Here is a 16,151-nt window from a genome sequence, read left to right on the forward strand (position 1 = left end):
TTTAAAGAGATTGGGAGACTCTTGAAAATGAACCTCGTCTCAGTTGCCCAACAATGGCAGTGACCCAAAAAAACATTGATGCTGTGAGGAAAATGATCAAATATGGTCCTCATCTCGCATTTTGTGACAGTGAAAGGACGTTAAACATTGGACTGACTGCAGCACAAACCATTGTGCCTGATCATTTAGGCCTAACCGAGAGATGTGTCCACTGTGTGCCACATTCCCTGACAGAAAGCCAAAAACAAACAAGAATGGATCGGTGTCAATTTATGCTTGAAAAATTTGACATAGGGCAGCCCAAAGACTCTTACAATATTGTCAAATGTGACAAAACATGAGTGTCACCATTAAGACTCCAAAATGAAGAGGCAGTCATCAGGTGAGGAACAACCCACAGAAGTTAGGAGAAGTAGGATGTCTGGAATGAAGACAGTGACCACTTTATTCATCAAGATTGGTTGTCTCAACTCTGTGAGCTTGGATTCATGTCACATAATCAATGCTGAGTGGTACGTGACTGAATGTCTGCCAAAAGTCATCGCCACATGGAGGTCAAACACTCAATGTTGCAGGGTAGGCACCTTGTTCTGCATCATGACAATGCCTCAGCACACACAGCTGCCAGAACAATCGATTTCTTGGAGAAGGAAACAGTGTGAGTGTTACCCCGCCCACACTATTCACATAACTTGGCCCTGTGAGACTCCTTACTGTTCCTTAAGAGAATGGAAAAAATTCATGGGCAGAGTTTTTCATTCGTTCTGCATCATGACAATGCCTCAGCACACACAGCTGCCAGAACAATCGATTTCTTGGAGAAGGAAACAGTGTGAGTGTTACCCCGCCCACACTATTCACATAACTTGGCCCTGTGAGACTCCTTACTGTTCCTTAAGAGAATGGAAAAAATTCATGGGCAGAGTTTTTCATTCGATGAAGAGGCTATCACAGCATACTCCCAGTGCTCTAATGACTTCCCTAGAGAAGCTTGGACTGAGACATTTTTGCGGTGATTTCATAGGATGGAAAAATATGTGTGTGTTCATGGAGAGAATTTTGAAAAGTCGTAACAGTTATATCTAAAACAATTTTTTTTTCTGAAGTTGCGCTAAAAACTTTCACCATAATCCTCATATGAATATATTAATATTCACCTGTCCCTCACTTTATACAAAATGAACTCTTTCCAATATTATAGGTAGAAATTTACCAGTGAGACTTGCTTTGGTAGAAAGTAGTCTTGATATGCTGCTCCACCAGGTAACCTCCTCCTTGCAACAGCGTGAAGAACAGTGTGGGGGTTTAAATCTGAAGCCCTCCCCACACGTATAAACAAGGAACCAGGATGAATGACGATTATGGTCTGAGCTTGTATTTGCTGTAAATGACAAAATGTTACTTTAAAAACACTACTGTGATAACATATGTTACTTATATTATCAAGAAACATTTGACAGTGAAAAGTAGAAGATTCTCAGATGTCTTCATATTGGTTCAGTGTAGAACACACATAAGACATCACCATCAAGCTACTCGAATAAAGGAAAAGACACACAAATTATATAATAATACTGAACTCATTTCATCTTACCAATTTTATGAGATACTGCTCAGGAAAATATATCATTCAACAATCTTTATATAATCCATAGTGATACAAGATCAGCTAAGTACTCCTTTCACATTCTCTTCTGGAAAGGACTAAGCAATTGTTTCTCCCATCATTCACATACTTTCCTATAAATTAATTAGTAATATAGATGGGAACCCTAAATTTTTCACATACTGCACATTGGGCTAATTTTTCATAGAAATACAACTGGGTCATATCATCGAAAACAGATGACAAGCAAACTCTGCATTAATCTCAAAGCAAGAACAGCAAAGTTGCAGTCTTGACTTGAGAATTATGGGGAGGTTACCTGTCAAAATAACATGTTTTCAATTATTATACTTGGCTGCAATCCTCTCAATCATTTGCACTGCCAAGGAGATCTAAATCTACCTCTAATCCTCAAAACACAATGTGGAGTGTGGTGATGGGTGTCTAATGTACCACATTCTCTTTCCATTCACAGACAGTACAGGGCAACAAAGACTGTAACACCACTCAGTAAGAGCTTGAATTTTTCTTATTTTAATGTCATGGTGATTATGCAAGTTGTTGCAGGATATTGTACATCCCTTCACCCATTTTGGAACGCAGGCTCTCGGAATTTAGTGAGTGAGGCTGATTGAAATGCACATATCTTTTTTTGTAATGTCTCTCCCTATAGTTTATTGGGAATTTCAGCAACACTCTCATGCTGTTAAACTTAACTATAATGAAACATGCACTTTTTCTTTAATTTTTTCTATCTGTTCCATTACTCCAACACAGTATGAGTTCCACACTGATGAGTAATACTCAGGAATTCCCGCCTTATTCAATGTGTTTCCCTCTTACCAATCAAGCAGTTACAGTACTCTAAACAATTTTAGGAAAATATGTCAGGCACAGTGTCACCTTATTCTCAGTTGCCAATTCCCAATTAAAATTTATGTTCCCCAGTCTATAGATAGCAGGTTTAAATATCCTCCTATTACTATGGCATGCTCAGAGAATATACAAGTGATATTTTCCAAATATTCTCTGAGATATACTCCATCTCCTCAGAATTTAGTGTGGGTGGACAGAAGCAACATCTGCTTACTACTATGATGGAATGGAAGGTGTTTCGTCAAGAACACCTTGACCAAATGCTACCAAACATGTTCCAGTATTTCTATGCCTGTGGGATATACTGATCAAAATTTAACCCTTATAATAGCATAATTTCATTACACTGAAGAGTAATTGCTACAGATTAAGATTGGTGTGAGTATATCACGGCTACTGAGTGCGTCTAATGTTACTGGAACTCTTAAGGTGGAAAAACAGAATGCCCAGAGGACAAGCACATGCAGCTTTTCACAGTCTTTTGGACCCTACAAAAAGTTGAACCATTGACATGAGAGCATAATACCAATAGATTGCACAGACAACTGGCTGTAGTAAAATGACTGCAGAATGAGTGATGATGATTTGGACTCAGGACAATAGATGACGATAAGCATATGTCTTTCCAGAAGGACCACATGGGTGAGAGGACCATAGGAAGGCAAGGTGTCCTCAGGAGCCATCAGGAACATTACTGGAAACTGAGTTGAGATCTCGAGTTGCCATGCATTGTTTACCACTGACACCACACTACAAAAAACAGGGAAGTGCATGGTGTCAAGCCAGTGATTAGCTCATTTCTGGCTGTGGTATCAGACCAACAACAGCGTGTGGACAGAAGCCACAGGACGCAGCAATTCTTGAGATCCATACAATTGTAAATCTTGGAATCATGGTATGGGAAGAAGCTATAATATGTGGCAACAGGACTAACTTGGTAGTTGTCAAATAGAGGCTGAATGCTCACTAACACATGGCAAGAATGGTAAACCCCATTACCACACCCCTCATGACCTGAATATCAAATGGCACATTCCAGCAGGATACTGCAAGTTCACACACTGTAATTTACACCACAGATGACTTGAGAAATGTTCAGATCTTCAATTAACCTGCTCAGTCTCCACTCCAGAACATGTCTGCGGTGTGATGGGAAGACATGATACCTTCATAACAGCTTCAAGCCATTAATCTTCCTGAATTGACACAGCTTGTGTTTAAAGTAAGGCAAGAAATTCCCTAGTATAACATTCAAGAGTCTCTTTGCTTCCTTGCCACAATGAATACAAGAATGTATCCTTGCCCACAAGGATCACAACTCATACTGATATTTACAATGTAAATCCATTCAGAGTGGAATGGCAGTTTAACCATTTAATACCTGTTATGTGATGAACATCTTCTCATAGTTTGATAAATATTGGATTGACGCTTCATGCTGTAACACTTTCCGTTTCCATTACCATAATTTAGGCCACCTTCATTGTTTACTTTCACTCATATTATTTTTGAATCTAATTAAGTACTTATTACATTTGAGATTATCGATTTCTTTCTGGCAACAAGTACTCCATCACTACTGGGGTCTGCCTGAGCCTTTTGGAATATATTTCATCCTGAGTTTAAAAATTTCAGTGGAATTTATTTCTGGTTTGAGCAGATATTCCTTGCTGAATTACATCTAACTGCACACCTGGTATTCAGAGAGGTTTCTTTAACCAAAAAAATCCTCATGTACATGCCCTATGCACTCTTCAGCCTCTACACTGTAGTGCACACCTGACTCATTAACGGAAACTCCAGATTTCTCTGTCTCATAGTACAGATCAAGAACTCCATGCCAAAAATCATCGACGAATCAATGGAGCCATAGGTTTACACCTTCCACCTAGCTCCAAGCAATAGGACCACTGTCAGTCCTAGGTATGATGCTGCAAAGCACAGTGTTTTTCCCACGAGACCAGCCCTACCATCTTTCACCACTTCAATCAGCTGCCATTCCAGCCAGTTGCAAACAGTGCACACAGAGTCCATCCTGACCCAGCTGCCATTTCCCTGAGGGGCTCCCTTACACGTCATACTTTGTAACTCCTAATAACAAACAAGATAACCCTCTCCACATGTCCAAAACTGTAGGAAGCTCAGCCCTAGACCCAATAGGTAAAGTGGTTCTTAACTGGATTAGTTGTATTTCTGCCAATTCATTGTTAGGGTGCAAAGGTACAGCCATAAAGGCAACATCCACATCTGTCCTCTATCTAATTATCCATGTCCCAGCTGCTGTTTGCCTCTCTTCCTCAAGCAAGAATAAATCAGCAAATCATGTACAGTGAAAGTCACAAAGGTGTTACTATTTCCGGACAATGACGATAAAATGAGAGTTCCTGTCTCAGAGATCCTATCACACTTCACAGCACTGGCCAGTCAATGCAGTTTCTCACTGTCAGTACAACATGGCCAATTCTCCCATCATCCATTCACAAGTACAGTCCCTGAGCAGGTTCCATTATTAAATACACTGAGCGAGAACATTATGATCATCTGCTTAACGGTGCATTGGTCCACACTTGAAACCAATACAGCAGCAATTCTGTGGAACATGGATTCAAAAAACCCATGGTAGGTTTCTCATGAGGTACCAATTGTCTATGCACAGGTTCTGCAATTCCTGTAAATTACAGGCCAGTGTTTATGTACTTGGAGCTGACAGCAAACAGCATTCAGATGAGTTCCATTGCGTTCAGATTAGGCAAATTTAGTGAGCAAGACATCCAAATGAGTTCACTAGCAGGACCTCAAAACACTGCAGCATGTTTCTGACCTAGTGGCACTAACAGTTATCCTACTTGGGGAAGACATCGAGTTTGCAGGAATGTAGGCAGCCTGCATATTGTCCACAGGTTTTGATTACTGTCAAAGATGCCATGAAAGTCCACGTTAATGTCCTGCAAAACTGTAAGCATGGATGATGGCATACCCAGACATGACAAACATTGTCTGTGTAGCAAAAAATGTGATTCTTCTGAACAGGCAACACTGTCCACTGCAAGTATAATAGATGTTGTCATTGGGTCAATATGGGAACACACATGGGTCATCTGCTGTCAAGCCCCATGTTCAACAATGTTTGTTACAATGTGTGGACTGAAACATTTGTTCGAGCACCAGCAGTGTATTCTGTCAATATATTGTCCACAGATCACCACGACTGCTGCTTACTGATGAGGACTGGGGCACTGTCTGGGGATATTTCAGGTGAGTGTGAAGAAAAATTGATTATACATGCATGATCTGAATTAGCTGTTCTGGATTCAAGGCACTATCATAAAAGCGGATCTTCACTTTTCATCATCATCCAAGGACCTCTAATTTCCAAGTCAGAGCAGTTATTTTCATTTGGACATAATTACACAGAATGGGGTTTACTGTTTTATTATGCATGTGTTTCTGTAGCTTACTCTAAGGAAGTTACATTGTCATTTGTTTCCTCCGCGAGGGTGCATAAATTTATGAAAGTCTCTCATACCAAGCAAATAAAAGTTCTCACACAACGTAAGCAATACATAACCTATTTGATTGCTACGTGGTCTACTCAGTTTCCCGATATCCACGTTTGAAACATTTGGCTATTTATTTCAACTACTCTCGGAAAATCTAGTGCAATGATGCTAATGTCACAGATGTAACCACATTAGCACTGGTGTTTAGACACGGTTTGGGATGCGTATAACACTAAAACCTCGCCTTTCCATCCACTTGGTATACATGAGCTCTACCATGAAGGTTTCATTTATGCAGATCCTGTTGTACTTTCTTCACTGAAGCTCTTTCTCCCTTGTCACATTGATCTAATCGCTCATGTCTAGGATGTCTAGGACAGTGGTCTGCTTATTAGATGTAACTATCCACTTTAATATCCTTTTGTCTCCATCAGTAAGTTTACTTTAACTTCTACTATTATGTGTAGTAGACGAAGTATTCTCACATACTCTGTACACTGTCATGACAGTAACGTAGCAGCTGTAGATACTCCTATATTTGTAACTGCTATCAGTCTTGCATCAATTAAACAGACACTGAAGATTTGCATTAAGTGGTGAGATCATGACAACACTGTAAGTAATTTCTCTAGCCCCTGTAGCTGATATGTATATACTTTCTAAATTATTAAAGTATGTGTGTTTGAGAGAGAAAGAGAGAGAGAGGGGGGAGAGGGGAGGGGAGGGGGGACGAGATAGGAAAATCACAAAACGATGACACTAAATTGTCAGAATTAGTTATAAAAGCTGAAGCTGCCAGCCCAGCAAGAGATACATGCAAACTAACGCAGAAAGGTAAGGAAATGACAACTGATGAGACAATGGAAAAGAACCTAGCACCAGGTAAGGTGGCAGTTTCAAATGGATGCGAAAAATGTGGTCAGGAATGTGTTTGACGGAAAGTATGCCCCATCTATTAAGATCCATATTTGCACATAGAATCATAGCAAGTTTTGGGGAGAGAGAAATCAGTAAGTTGACATATTTTGCTTATTTCATTCAGAGATGGAATAATGTTCTGGGGTAACTCATCTTTAAGAAAGAAGGTCTTCATTGCCCAAAAACGTGCTATAAGAATAATACGTGGTGCTCACCTGTGATCATCTTGTAGACATCTGTTTAAGGAGTTGGGCATTCTGACTACTGCTTCACAGTATATTTATACCCTCATGAAGTTCGTTGTAAATAATCCACTACAGTTCAAAAGGAACAATGAGGTACATAATTACAAAACTAGAAGAAAAAATGGCATTCATTACTCAACATTAAGGTTGTCTTTATCACAGAAAGGAGTGCACAATGCTGCAACAAAAAATTTTGACCACTTACCCAGCAATGTAAAATGTCTGACAGCAAGAGAAAATTTGAAAATAAATTGAAAAAGCTTCTCCTTGATAACTCCTTCTATTCCGTAGAATCCTTTCTATGTTTGTAAGGTGGTGTGTAGGAATTGCTAGCTCAATCTGCATATCTCATTTTCATTTCAGGGGAAAAAAACTATATGGTGATGTTTAGAGTAGAAATAGAAGTACAAATAAATTTGCAACATGAATGTTAAATGACTTGTTCCACATCATGACGATTTATCGTGTGAAATCATCCATGGAACATGAAAGTAAGTAACTAACTAGAGCTGCAAAGAAGTAGCCAAATGACTTGAACAGTGGAAAAGTCCTGCTACTGTACTGCAAATAATGTTCCAGAATGAAAGCAATGTATGGACCAGAAAACCCATGAACATGGTTACTACCTTCAGCTAATTTGATCAGCTAGTTCTCTCAGACCAATCAAAAACTTGATTAGGTGCTGCCTTCTGCATACTGAGTGCAGCCTTCACAGTTCTGCATATATTCTACATATCTTTAACAATTTTAAGTATTAGTATTTACCACTTAATAGAAAGAGGTTAGCCATAACCAGGTAGCGATAGTAACACGTTTTACTATTTCATTTAATCCATTTTCTTACCAACCCACAATAATCTTCTCTAACATCAAAATAATCTTGAGCATACTTCAGCAGTTCCTGCATATTTTGCTGGAGGGACAGTTCCCACTAACATACTTCAGAGAAATTGTTACTTTTGGAGGGTACCCACATGACGCACATACTGGATTAGCTACTGAAATCACTGGTGTTGCGCTGTGCATCATCTTCAGCAGCTACATGGCTGAGTTTGCAATGGGCCACAGTCTGACACTGGCCATGTATGTGCATTGACAGCTAGCTAGATATCATTTGCAATAGAACACTTCACAATAATTGCTGCACAGATGGTATATGGTGTGACTATTTTCACATTTATACCCTCTGCCTCTTATACAACAGGTAAAGCCGGGGACTAGATTGTGTCAGGGGGGGGGGGGGGGGCACATGGGCCAAGTCTTGTACATGAGGCAACCACAAAAAAAGAAAAAGAAGAAGAGAGATGATGTAACAACTCGCCACAAAAGCTACTGCTTGTACTACATAGCTGCGAACAGTTAACTGTTCGCTGAATGAAAATGGAGCATTTTTTAAATTTCTTTTTACAGTTCACAATGACAAAATTTGGGATACTAGATTATATTCCACGCACTTATTGGATACATTATCTTAGAAATCTGATAATGGCCAATAACTGTCATTCAGCTTTAAGTCTCCCCCACAAAATTACAGACCAATATACCTACCTTTGGTCTGCTGCAGAATCCTTGAACATATTCTCAGTTAGTATGTAATAAACTTTCTTCAGACACAGAAGCTTATGTTCACAAATCAGCACGGTTTTAGAAAGTATCACTCATGTGAAATTCAGCTTGCCCTTTTCTCACATGATATACTGCAAACTCTGTATGTTGTCCTCAACGGTGAGTGTTCATCAGAGACAAGATATCATAATGAGTGCCTCAGGGAAGTGTTATAGGACAACTGGGTTCTCTACATACATAAATCATTTGGTGGACAGGGTGGGTTTCAATCTGTGGTTGTTTGCTGAAGGTGTCGAAATTGAGTGAATATAGGAAGATACAAGACAACCTAGACAAAATTTCTAGTTGGTGTAATGAGTGGCAGCTAGCTCTAAGTGTGGAAAAATGTGGATGGGTTGGTAGAACAAACTTCTAATATTTGGATATAGTAATAGTAGTGTCCTGCTTGACATAGTGAAGAGTTTCAAATATCTGGGTATAATGTTGCAAAGCAATATGAAATTGAATGAACATGTGAGAACTGTGGTAGGGGAGGAAGAGAGTCGAGTACAGTTTATTGGAGGAATTTTAGGAAAGCGTGGTTCACATGTAAAGGAATTGCAAATAGGACATTGGTGCAACCTATTCTTGAATACTGCTTAAGTGTTTGGGATCCGTAGTAGGTCAGATTGAGGGACGACATCGAGGCAGTTCAGAGGCGAGCTGCTACATTTGTTACCAACAGGTTCAAACAATGTTGTTACAGAGGTGCTTTGGAAACTCAAATAGGAATCCCTGGGGGGAAGGTGACATCCTTTTTGAGGAACACTACTGAAAAAATTTGAAGAATTGTCATTTGAAGCCGACTGCCGAACAATTCTATTGTTGTCAACATATTTTGCGTGTAAGAACCGCGAAGATAAGATATGAGAAATTAGGGCAGTTGTTTTCCCTTTACTCCATTTGCGAGTGGAACAGGGAAGGAAATGACTAGTAGTGGTGCATGGTACCCTCCGCCACACACTGTATAGTGGCTTGCAGTGTATCAATGTAGGTGTAGATATTTTTACACCCAGTCAGGTATGCTGAATGTACAAGCCCACCTGGTAGTCATAATGAAGACTGCTGGAACTGAATTTCCCCATTATCTACCACAAGCTGCTCAACAGGGGTAATCACCATCCCAACTCAAGTTATGCTTGAAGACTAGTTTTATACTAGGATGTAATCTGTTGCCACAGAATATTATGGAGGCGTGCTGAAAAGTAATGCCTCCGAATTTTTTACACAACCCTTAAAGCTTTTTAAATAAAACAAATGTTATTAACATTCTACATCCGTATCCTTCGTGTCTACATATTTATTTCTCAACATAGTCACCCTGGCGATCAACACATTTCTCCCAGCAAGAGACCAGTACTGTTGATACTGTCACTCTAGAATGTTGGACTTCATTGACAGAATGACAATCTCCTAACTGCTTCAACACTACCAAAGTGAAATCCTCGAAGGCCATCGGTCTCATCGGATTAGGGAAGGGCGGGGAAGGAAGTCAGCAGTGCCCTTCCAAAGGAACCATCCCGGCATTTGCCTGGAGCGATTTAGGGACATCACGGAAAACCTAAATGATGGCTGGACGTGGGATTGAACCGTCATCTTCTTGAATGCGAGCCCATTGTGCTAGCCACTGCGCTACCTCACTTGGTCTCTAAGGAAGTTATTTAGGATTTTGTGTATTATCAACAGTGAGGTCATTAGACAGACAGAAATCTTTCAGATGGAAATGTGCATCACAGTGTTTACTGTACATAATTTGGAGTCTCAAAAAACCTAAATCAGGATGACCAAAAAAGAATGTGAACCTGACTGCTCTTAAATGCGAGTCCAATGGGTTAACTGCTGAAAAAAATATGTCAGTAGAATGATTTTCAAACATTACATTAGATTAGATTCAGTTTTCATTCCATAGGCCCATAAATAGATGATTCTCTTGGGTGCAGAACAAACATGTCAGAAATTATAACATAAAATTTGAATATAATACTCACTATCCTGATCATTTGTCGGGAGATTGTCAAAATAGGTGATTACATTACAATAAACTGGAACCACTAATATTTACAGAATTAATACACTGTCAGAATGAAACATAGTTATGCACTTTCAATAAATTTATCATACGCAAAATACCTAATCTTGACTTGTGGTCAAATGCTGTCAAAACTGAAATCTAACAGACATTTTTACTTAAGCTGGTCTAAGAGTCCCTGTTAAGATATTCATCTATAGAGTAGAAGGAGTTACCTATCAAAAAGTCTTTCAAACTGTGTTTTACCTGAAACCAAATATTTAATAGTTGCTGACGATTTGTTGAAAATGTGTGCTCCTCAATACTGGACCCTTTTTGGACAAAGGTAAGTGATTTTAGGGCTTTATGTAGAATGTTCTTATTCCTAGAACTGATACTATGTATTGAGCTATTGGTTGGAAATTCAGACATACTACTTGCAACAAATTTCATTAAGGAATAAATATACTGAGAAGCAGTGGTTAGAATACCAAGCTCTTTCAACAGTTTCTCTTTGACCTGCATGTCTTCATATGTTATACGCATGCTGGAAGGAAACCTCTTACAGCTTTTGATCTGCATACAGCGGGTTTTTTCTAAGTTTAATGACATTGAATTAGCTTTAAACCATTTATTAATGTCAGTGAAAATTTGATTAGTGGCCATTTCTAAATCCGTACTTGACTTACTACTTATTGTAGTGTTTGTATCATCTGCAAACAAAACAAACTTAGCATCTGGCAATGTAACAGACGAGACATCATTAATGCACACACGAAAACGTAAAGAACCCAATATGGAACCCTGAGGAACACCACATGTAATTAATTCCCAATCAGATGAAGACTGACCGCTTACTGCACTGGTATTTCACAACAACACTCTTTGTTTTGTTACCTAGCTAAGACTCAAGCCATTTCGCAGCACTGCCGGTGAAAGTATAATATTCTAATTTACTTGAGAGAATGTTGTGATTCACAAAAAGGCTTTTGACAGGTCACAAAAAATGCCAGTAGCCTCTAACATGTTATCTAATGAATTGAGTACATTCTCACTGTACATGTAAATAGTTTTCTCTATATCAGAACCCTTAAGAAACCTAAACTGAATTGGACAATATATTATTTGCAGTCAGACACTTGAACACAACCTTTTCAAATATTTTTGAAAAAGCCAACAAAGTTAAACTGGTCAATAGTTTGATTGTCTCTCTTCATCCCCCTTCTTGTAAAGAGCCTTGACTTCGGCATATTATCGCCAGTCTGGAAATATTCCATTGGCAAGAGATTGGTTACACAAATAACTTAAGATAGAACTCAACTTGATGAGCACTCTTTGATTAACTCCATTGATATGTTATCATAACCACTACAATATTTTGATTTTAAGGATTTTATGATGGATGCTACTTATTTGGGAGACGTGAGTGTCATTTCCATTTTACTGAAGTTATTTATAAAGACTGGTCTCATGATCTCAGATGCTCAATTGCAATGTTTACCAAAACTGATAACCCCAAGCCATTACTAACAGAAACAAAGTACTTGTTTAATAGGTTTGCAACACTACACAGGCTTGTTACCAATGTCTCATTTATGACTTGACCACTTCACTTCTGGATTCTCATTTAGTTACTTTAAAAGTAACTCTGCCCATTCTGTGACTAATATTGGAGCAGAGTAAGGTAACATAAAAGATGTTAAACTTAACTCTGACCTCTGTCTATTGTGAAACAATAGTGGTAGACTCACTTTCGATACCAGCTGAAGTTTGAAATTTGTAGTATGGCCATCATCACAAGCATGTACTTTGCCTGAATTTTAAGATCTATTGTTGCTCATTAATAACTAGTGAGGAGTTGTCGGGCGAGTGGATGGGCAATGCTACGATATACACACAGTTGCCAAATAGATGCAGAACAGTACAAGTTTCCATTGGGTTGAGCTGCCAAATAGCAAGTGGCTGCTCTGAGCCTCAGTGTTTACTCTGAATGAATTGGTTCTGATGGCTAGTGGGCAATATTAACATCTGCTGAAGGGTTGTATCAAAAGCCTTGACAAATGTGTTTTTCCTGGCACTATCTACGCAAAAACCCTGCAGGATCAGAGTTTAAGAGTACCTGTCTTCAGTTGCCAAATGAATGTCTCACTTTAAATGCTGTGAAGAATACCACACATACTGCTAAATTATGACAAAATTTTTATTGAATATGAGCAGCTTTACCAATGTCATAAAAGCTTGGAGAATCTGTTGTCGTGAGATCAGAAAAATCAAAACAAGATAGGTACTGTTACATAACAAAGCTATAGAATTCTTTAGTCAGTACACGAGGAAATAATGTGTTCAATTTGCCTTCGCCATTAGGGTCTTCCTAGTACGACATGGAATTCAGTTTCTGAAGGCCAGGCCTTCCTGAATGAAGGGTGACATTATCACAACTTACAAAAACTAAAGAAAACTTACTTCCAACTGGTTGGATGGAGATTTAGACATGAGCTCTTAAATACAGACACAAGGACTTTGCCCCTTTACTTCACTACTGAATTCTCATTTAAGAACTTTAAGAGCAACTCTGTTCATTCTACAAATAAAGTACTTGAAGAGGATAACATAACAAAAAAGACATTACCAAATAAGAGAAAGAGAACAAAGCTTCTCCCTGCAAGCAATACACCATCTCTTCTGAAACCAAATTGGGATGTATGGGACTTTTCACGTTTATTTCTTGACACTTTTACATGATTTTTAACAGTTACACAGTGGTCACAGCATTCACAAAACCATAAGAAGTTGTTGGAGAATTATTCTCATGAACTGATACATCTCACTTTCTAGAATGCTATTTTAATAACTTGTTTCATTTGCAAACTCATTTGTGAAAATCGAAACCCACATTTGGCACTAAATCAGGCATACACAGAAATTTGCTTTTGTATTAAAAACTACATTACACTCGAGTTACAAAGGAATATCTGCTTCTCCACTCACTGCTTGTGTCAGATCTACATATATTGCCCTTACAATTCTTTTGAACACACATCTAGAGTTGAAGCCACTGTAATGTACTCAGAAATGAACTCTTTGATGGTCATATGGTGTACACCGAAAAATGAGATGACATTCAATTTATGTCTTGTCATCTGCAACACCTGAAAACATTTTTTTTTAGTAGTAGCCTAATTGGAGACAAATCTTACACTTGGTTCACAGCAAATTGGACAAAAATAACGGTTACTGTACATATTCTGCTGAATTTGTGCCATAACTTCATACTAGGCCTACATCATATCCATCTGAGTTCTTGCAACTCAGCAATTTAATAACTATTTGACATCCTTCTTGGTTGACTTATTGCAGCTGCATATGACATGCCCATCCAGGAACACAAACTCATCACTAAAGTTCTGCATTGTCGGCTATATCAATAATCTTGATACAATTTGCTATCTATTGATAAGACAATTTAAAGTCACACAATTCTGAGTTTATCAGTCCATCCATACCTTGGATCTGGCAAAGAGGAATGTAGCAAGACACATTTAAAAGTTTTAAAAAACCGGTGGTTATTATTTTTAGCTACTACGTGTAATGTATCACTTTTGTAAAAACAGAAAAAATGGATACCTAATTTGGTGTTAAAATTATTACAGTAAAAAGGAAAAGGAAACCGTATGCCAGCATAGAAAGAGACAGCTACACTCCGCACCACCAATCATCCATAAAGCACCTTAATGGTCTTGGAGCTTGATAAGGAATTTTTAACAAAGTAACACCATTATAACACAATGTAAAAATTAGCAGCATTTCTCTCCATATAAAATATGGCTTTAGACCATTATGTCATTATGCTGTGCATTATTGAAATGCTGCTTGTTGATACTTCACAACAATTTTTTAATGGGAAAGATCTATAAAACCAACAGAAATATGCAAATGCATATATTTGTCATCCAAGTGTCTCCACTGTAAGCACAGGCATTAATAATTTCAACTCGGGACAACACAAAATGTTCCTTGCATAGTGGTTTGAAAGTACAGATTACTGAAAGATTTAGAGGATAGCGAGGCCATCTGCCTTCCATCTTTAAAATTAACATTCAAATATTTGATCAGTCCACTGTTGCCTTGTATCACATGTTAAGTATAATATCCTTCCACATCTGCAAGGAATCCATTTACATTATAGATCAGCTGCGACACAGGCATATTTTTCTATGAAACCACATTGAAGTTTAATTTCAACAGAGTTCCCCAAGATTTTTAGTTGTTTCTTTTTACAGTCTGCAATAAAATCCCATATCATTAAAATTCTTATTTGCTTGGTATTTTTGGGATACATCTTGTAAACTTTGTTATGGTCCAATACAAAAACATACAAAAAATTGTGATAAGACAGTTCCATGCAAAATGTAAACTATGAACAATGTATTAAAAAAGAAAAACATTTTATTGCGTAAGCTTGCTTGTACCTACAAAATAACACACTAATTATTTACACCAAGCCAGTAGGCGCACTATCGCAGCATTCTCAAACAGGAACTGTTAACCATCTATCACGACAAGTCATAATTGCTTTTGTATAACAATGGGAAAAAAACTTGTTGTATAACAATGGGGAAAAAACTTGCTGTGCCGAATCTACACATCATCTCTCTGTGAAGTGCAAAATACATATTTTAACATCACTTCAGTGTCACATACTTTAAATAATAAAGAAACAGTTACGTGGTGGATTTATGTCACAAACCGTTGTCAAATCAGTGAAATTCTGGTATAACATATCGACGAGTAAATACAAATCAGAAGTATCAAATAACATCAACCAATATATATAGCTTTACTTTATACAACACATATGAAAGAAAAAACATGAAACTAGTAGAATTACTGAAAGTTTAAACAACAGAACTTAAGTAACAAAACTTAAAAATAATTACACTGTCCATTGAGCCCAACTCTACATTCCATTCGCTTTTTAACCAAAACACTGTTCAAACTGTCCTCTATTTCCTAGGTATTTCGTTAAAAGATATCTCACGCCGCGAACTCAAAGGTGTTGAAAACTGCGCTTACATAGAACCTCCATGCATAGAACTTACTGCCGGATTAAAACTGTGCCGAACCGAGACTCGAACGAGTTCCATACTCTCATTCTGCTCTCTCGGTCAACTGAGCAGGTGGAATCCATCACCAGGCAGTCAATGGCATGAATAGTATTTTTCCTTCATTGTGATACTTTCGGAAAAGTTTTTATTACAGTGGTGAGGTCTTGAGCAACATTTGGTTACAACAAAAATATGTGAAATGAAGAAGTATTTCGTCCCATAGGCAAAGCTGCTTTAAAAACACATAAGCTGCGAACACTTTTTTCAAGATCGGGTCACTGTACAACA

The 16,151-nt window shown here is 38.1% G+C and overlaps 1 protein-coding gene across 3 annotated transcripts in view; it reads right to left on the bottom strand.

Moving 5' to 3' along the window:
- LOC124616084 (actin-related protein 8) overlaps positions 1–15,767 on the bottom strand; it is a 171,531-nt gene extending 155,764 nt beyond the window's left edge. For 2 of the 3 annotated variants that reach the window (XM_047144336.1, XM_047144334.1), the window contains exons 1-2: positions 15,696–15,761; positions 1,227–1,381 (exon numbers count right to left, since the gene is read on the bottom strand). In XM_047144336.1, the coding sequence (XP_047000292.1) occupies positions 1,227–1,381; positions 15,696–15,726 (186 nt within the window). In that variant the 5' untranslated portion in view covers positions 15,727–15,761. Of the gene's footprint in view, positions 1–1,213; positions 1,382–15,695 lie in introns of all 3 variants that reach the window. The other variant, XM_047144335.1, reaches the window with a different exon arrangement.
- Between the last annotated feature and the right edge of the window lie 384 nt (positions 15,768–16,151).

This window comes from Schistocerca americana, chromosome 5 (genome assembly GCF_021461395.2).
Source record: "Schistocerca americana isolate TAMUIC-IGC-003095 chromosome 5, iqSchAmer2.1, whole genome shotgun sequence".
Taxonomy (NCBI): domain Eukaryota; kingdom Metazoa; phylum Arthropoda; class Insecta; order Orthoptera; family Acrididae; genus Schistocerca; species Schistocerca americana.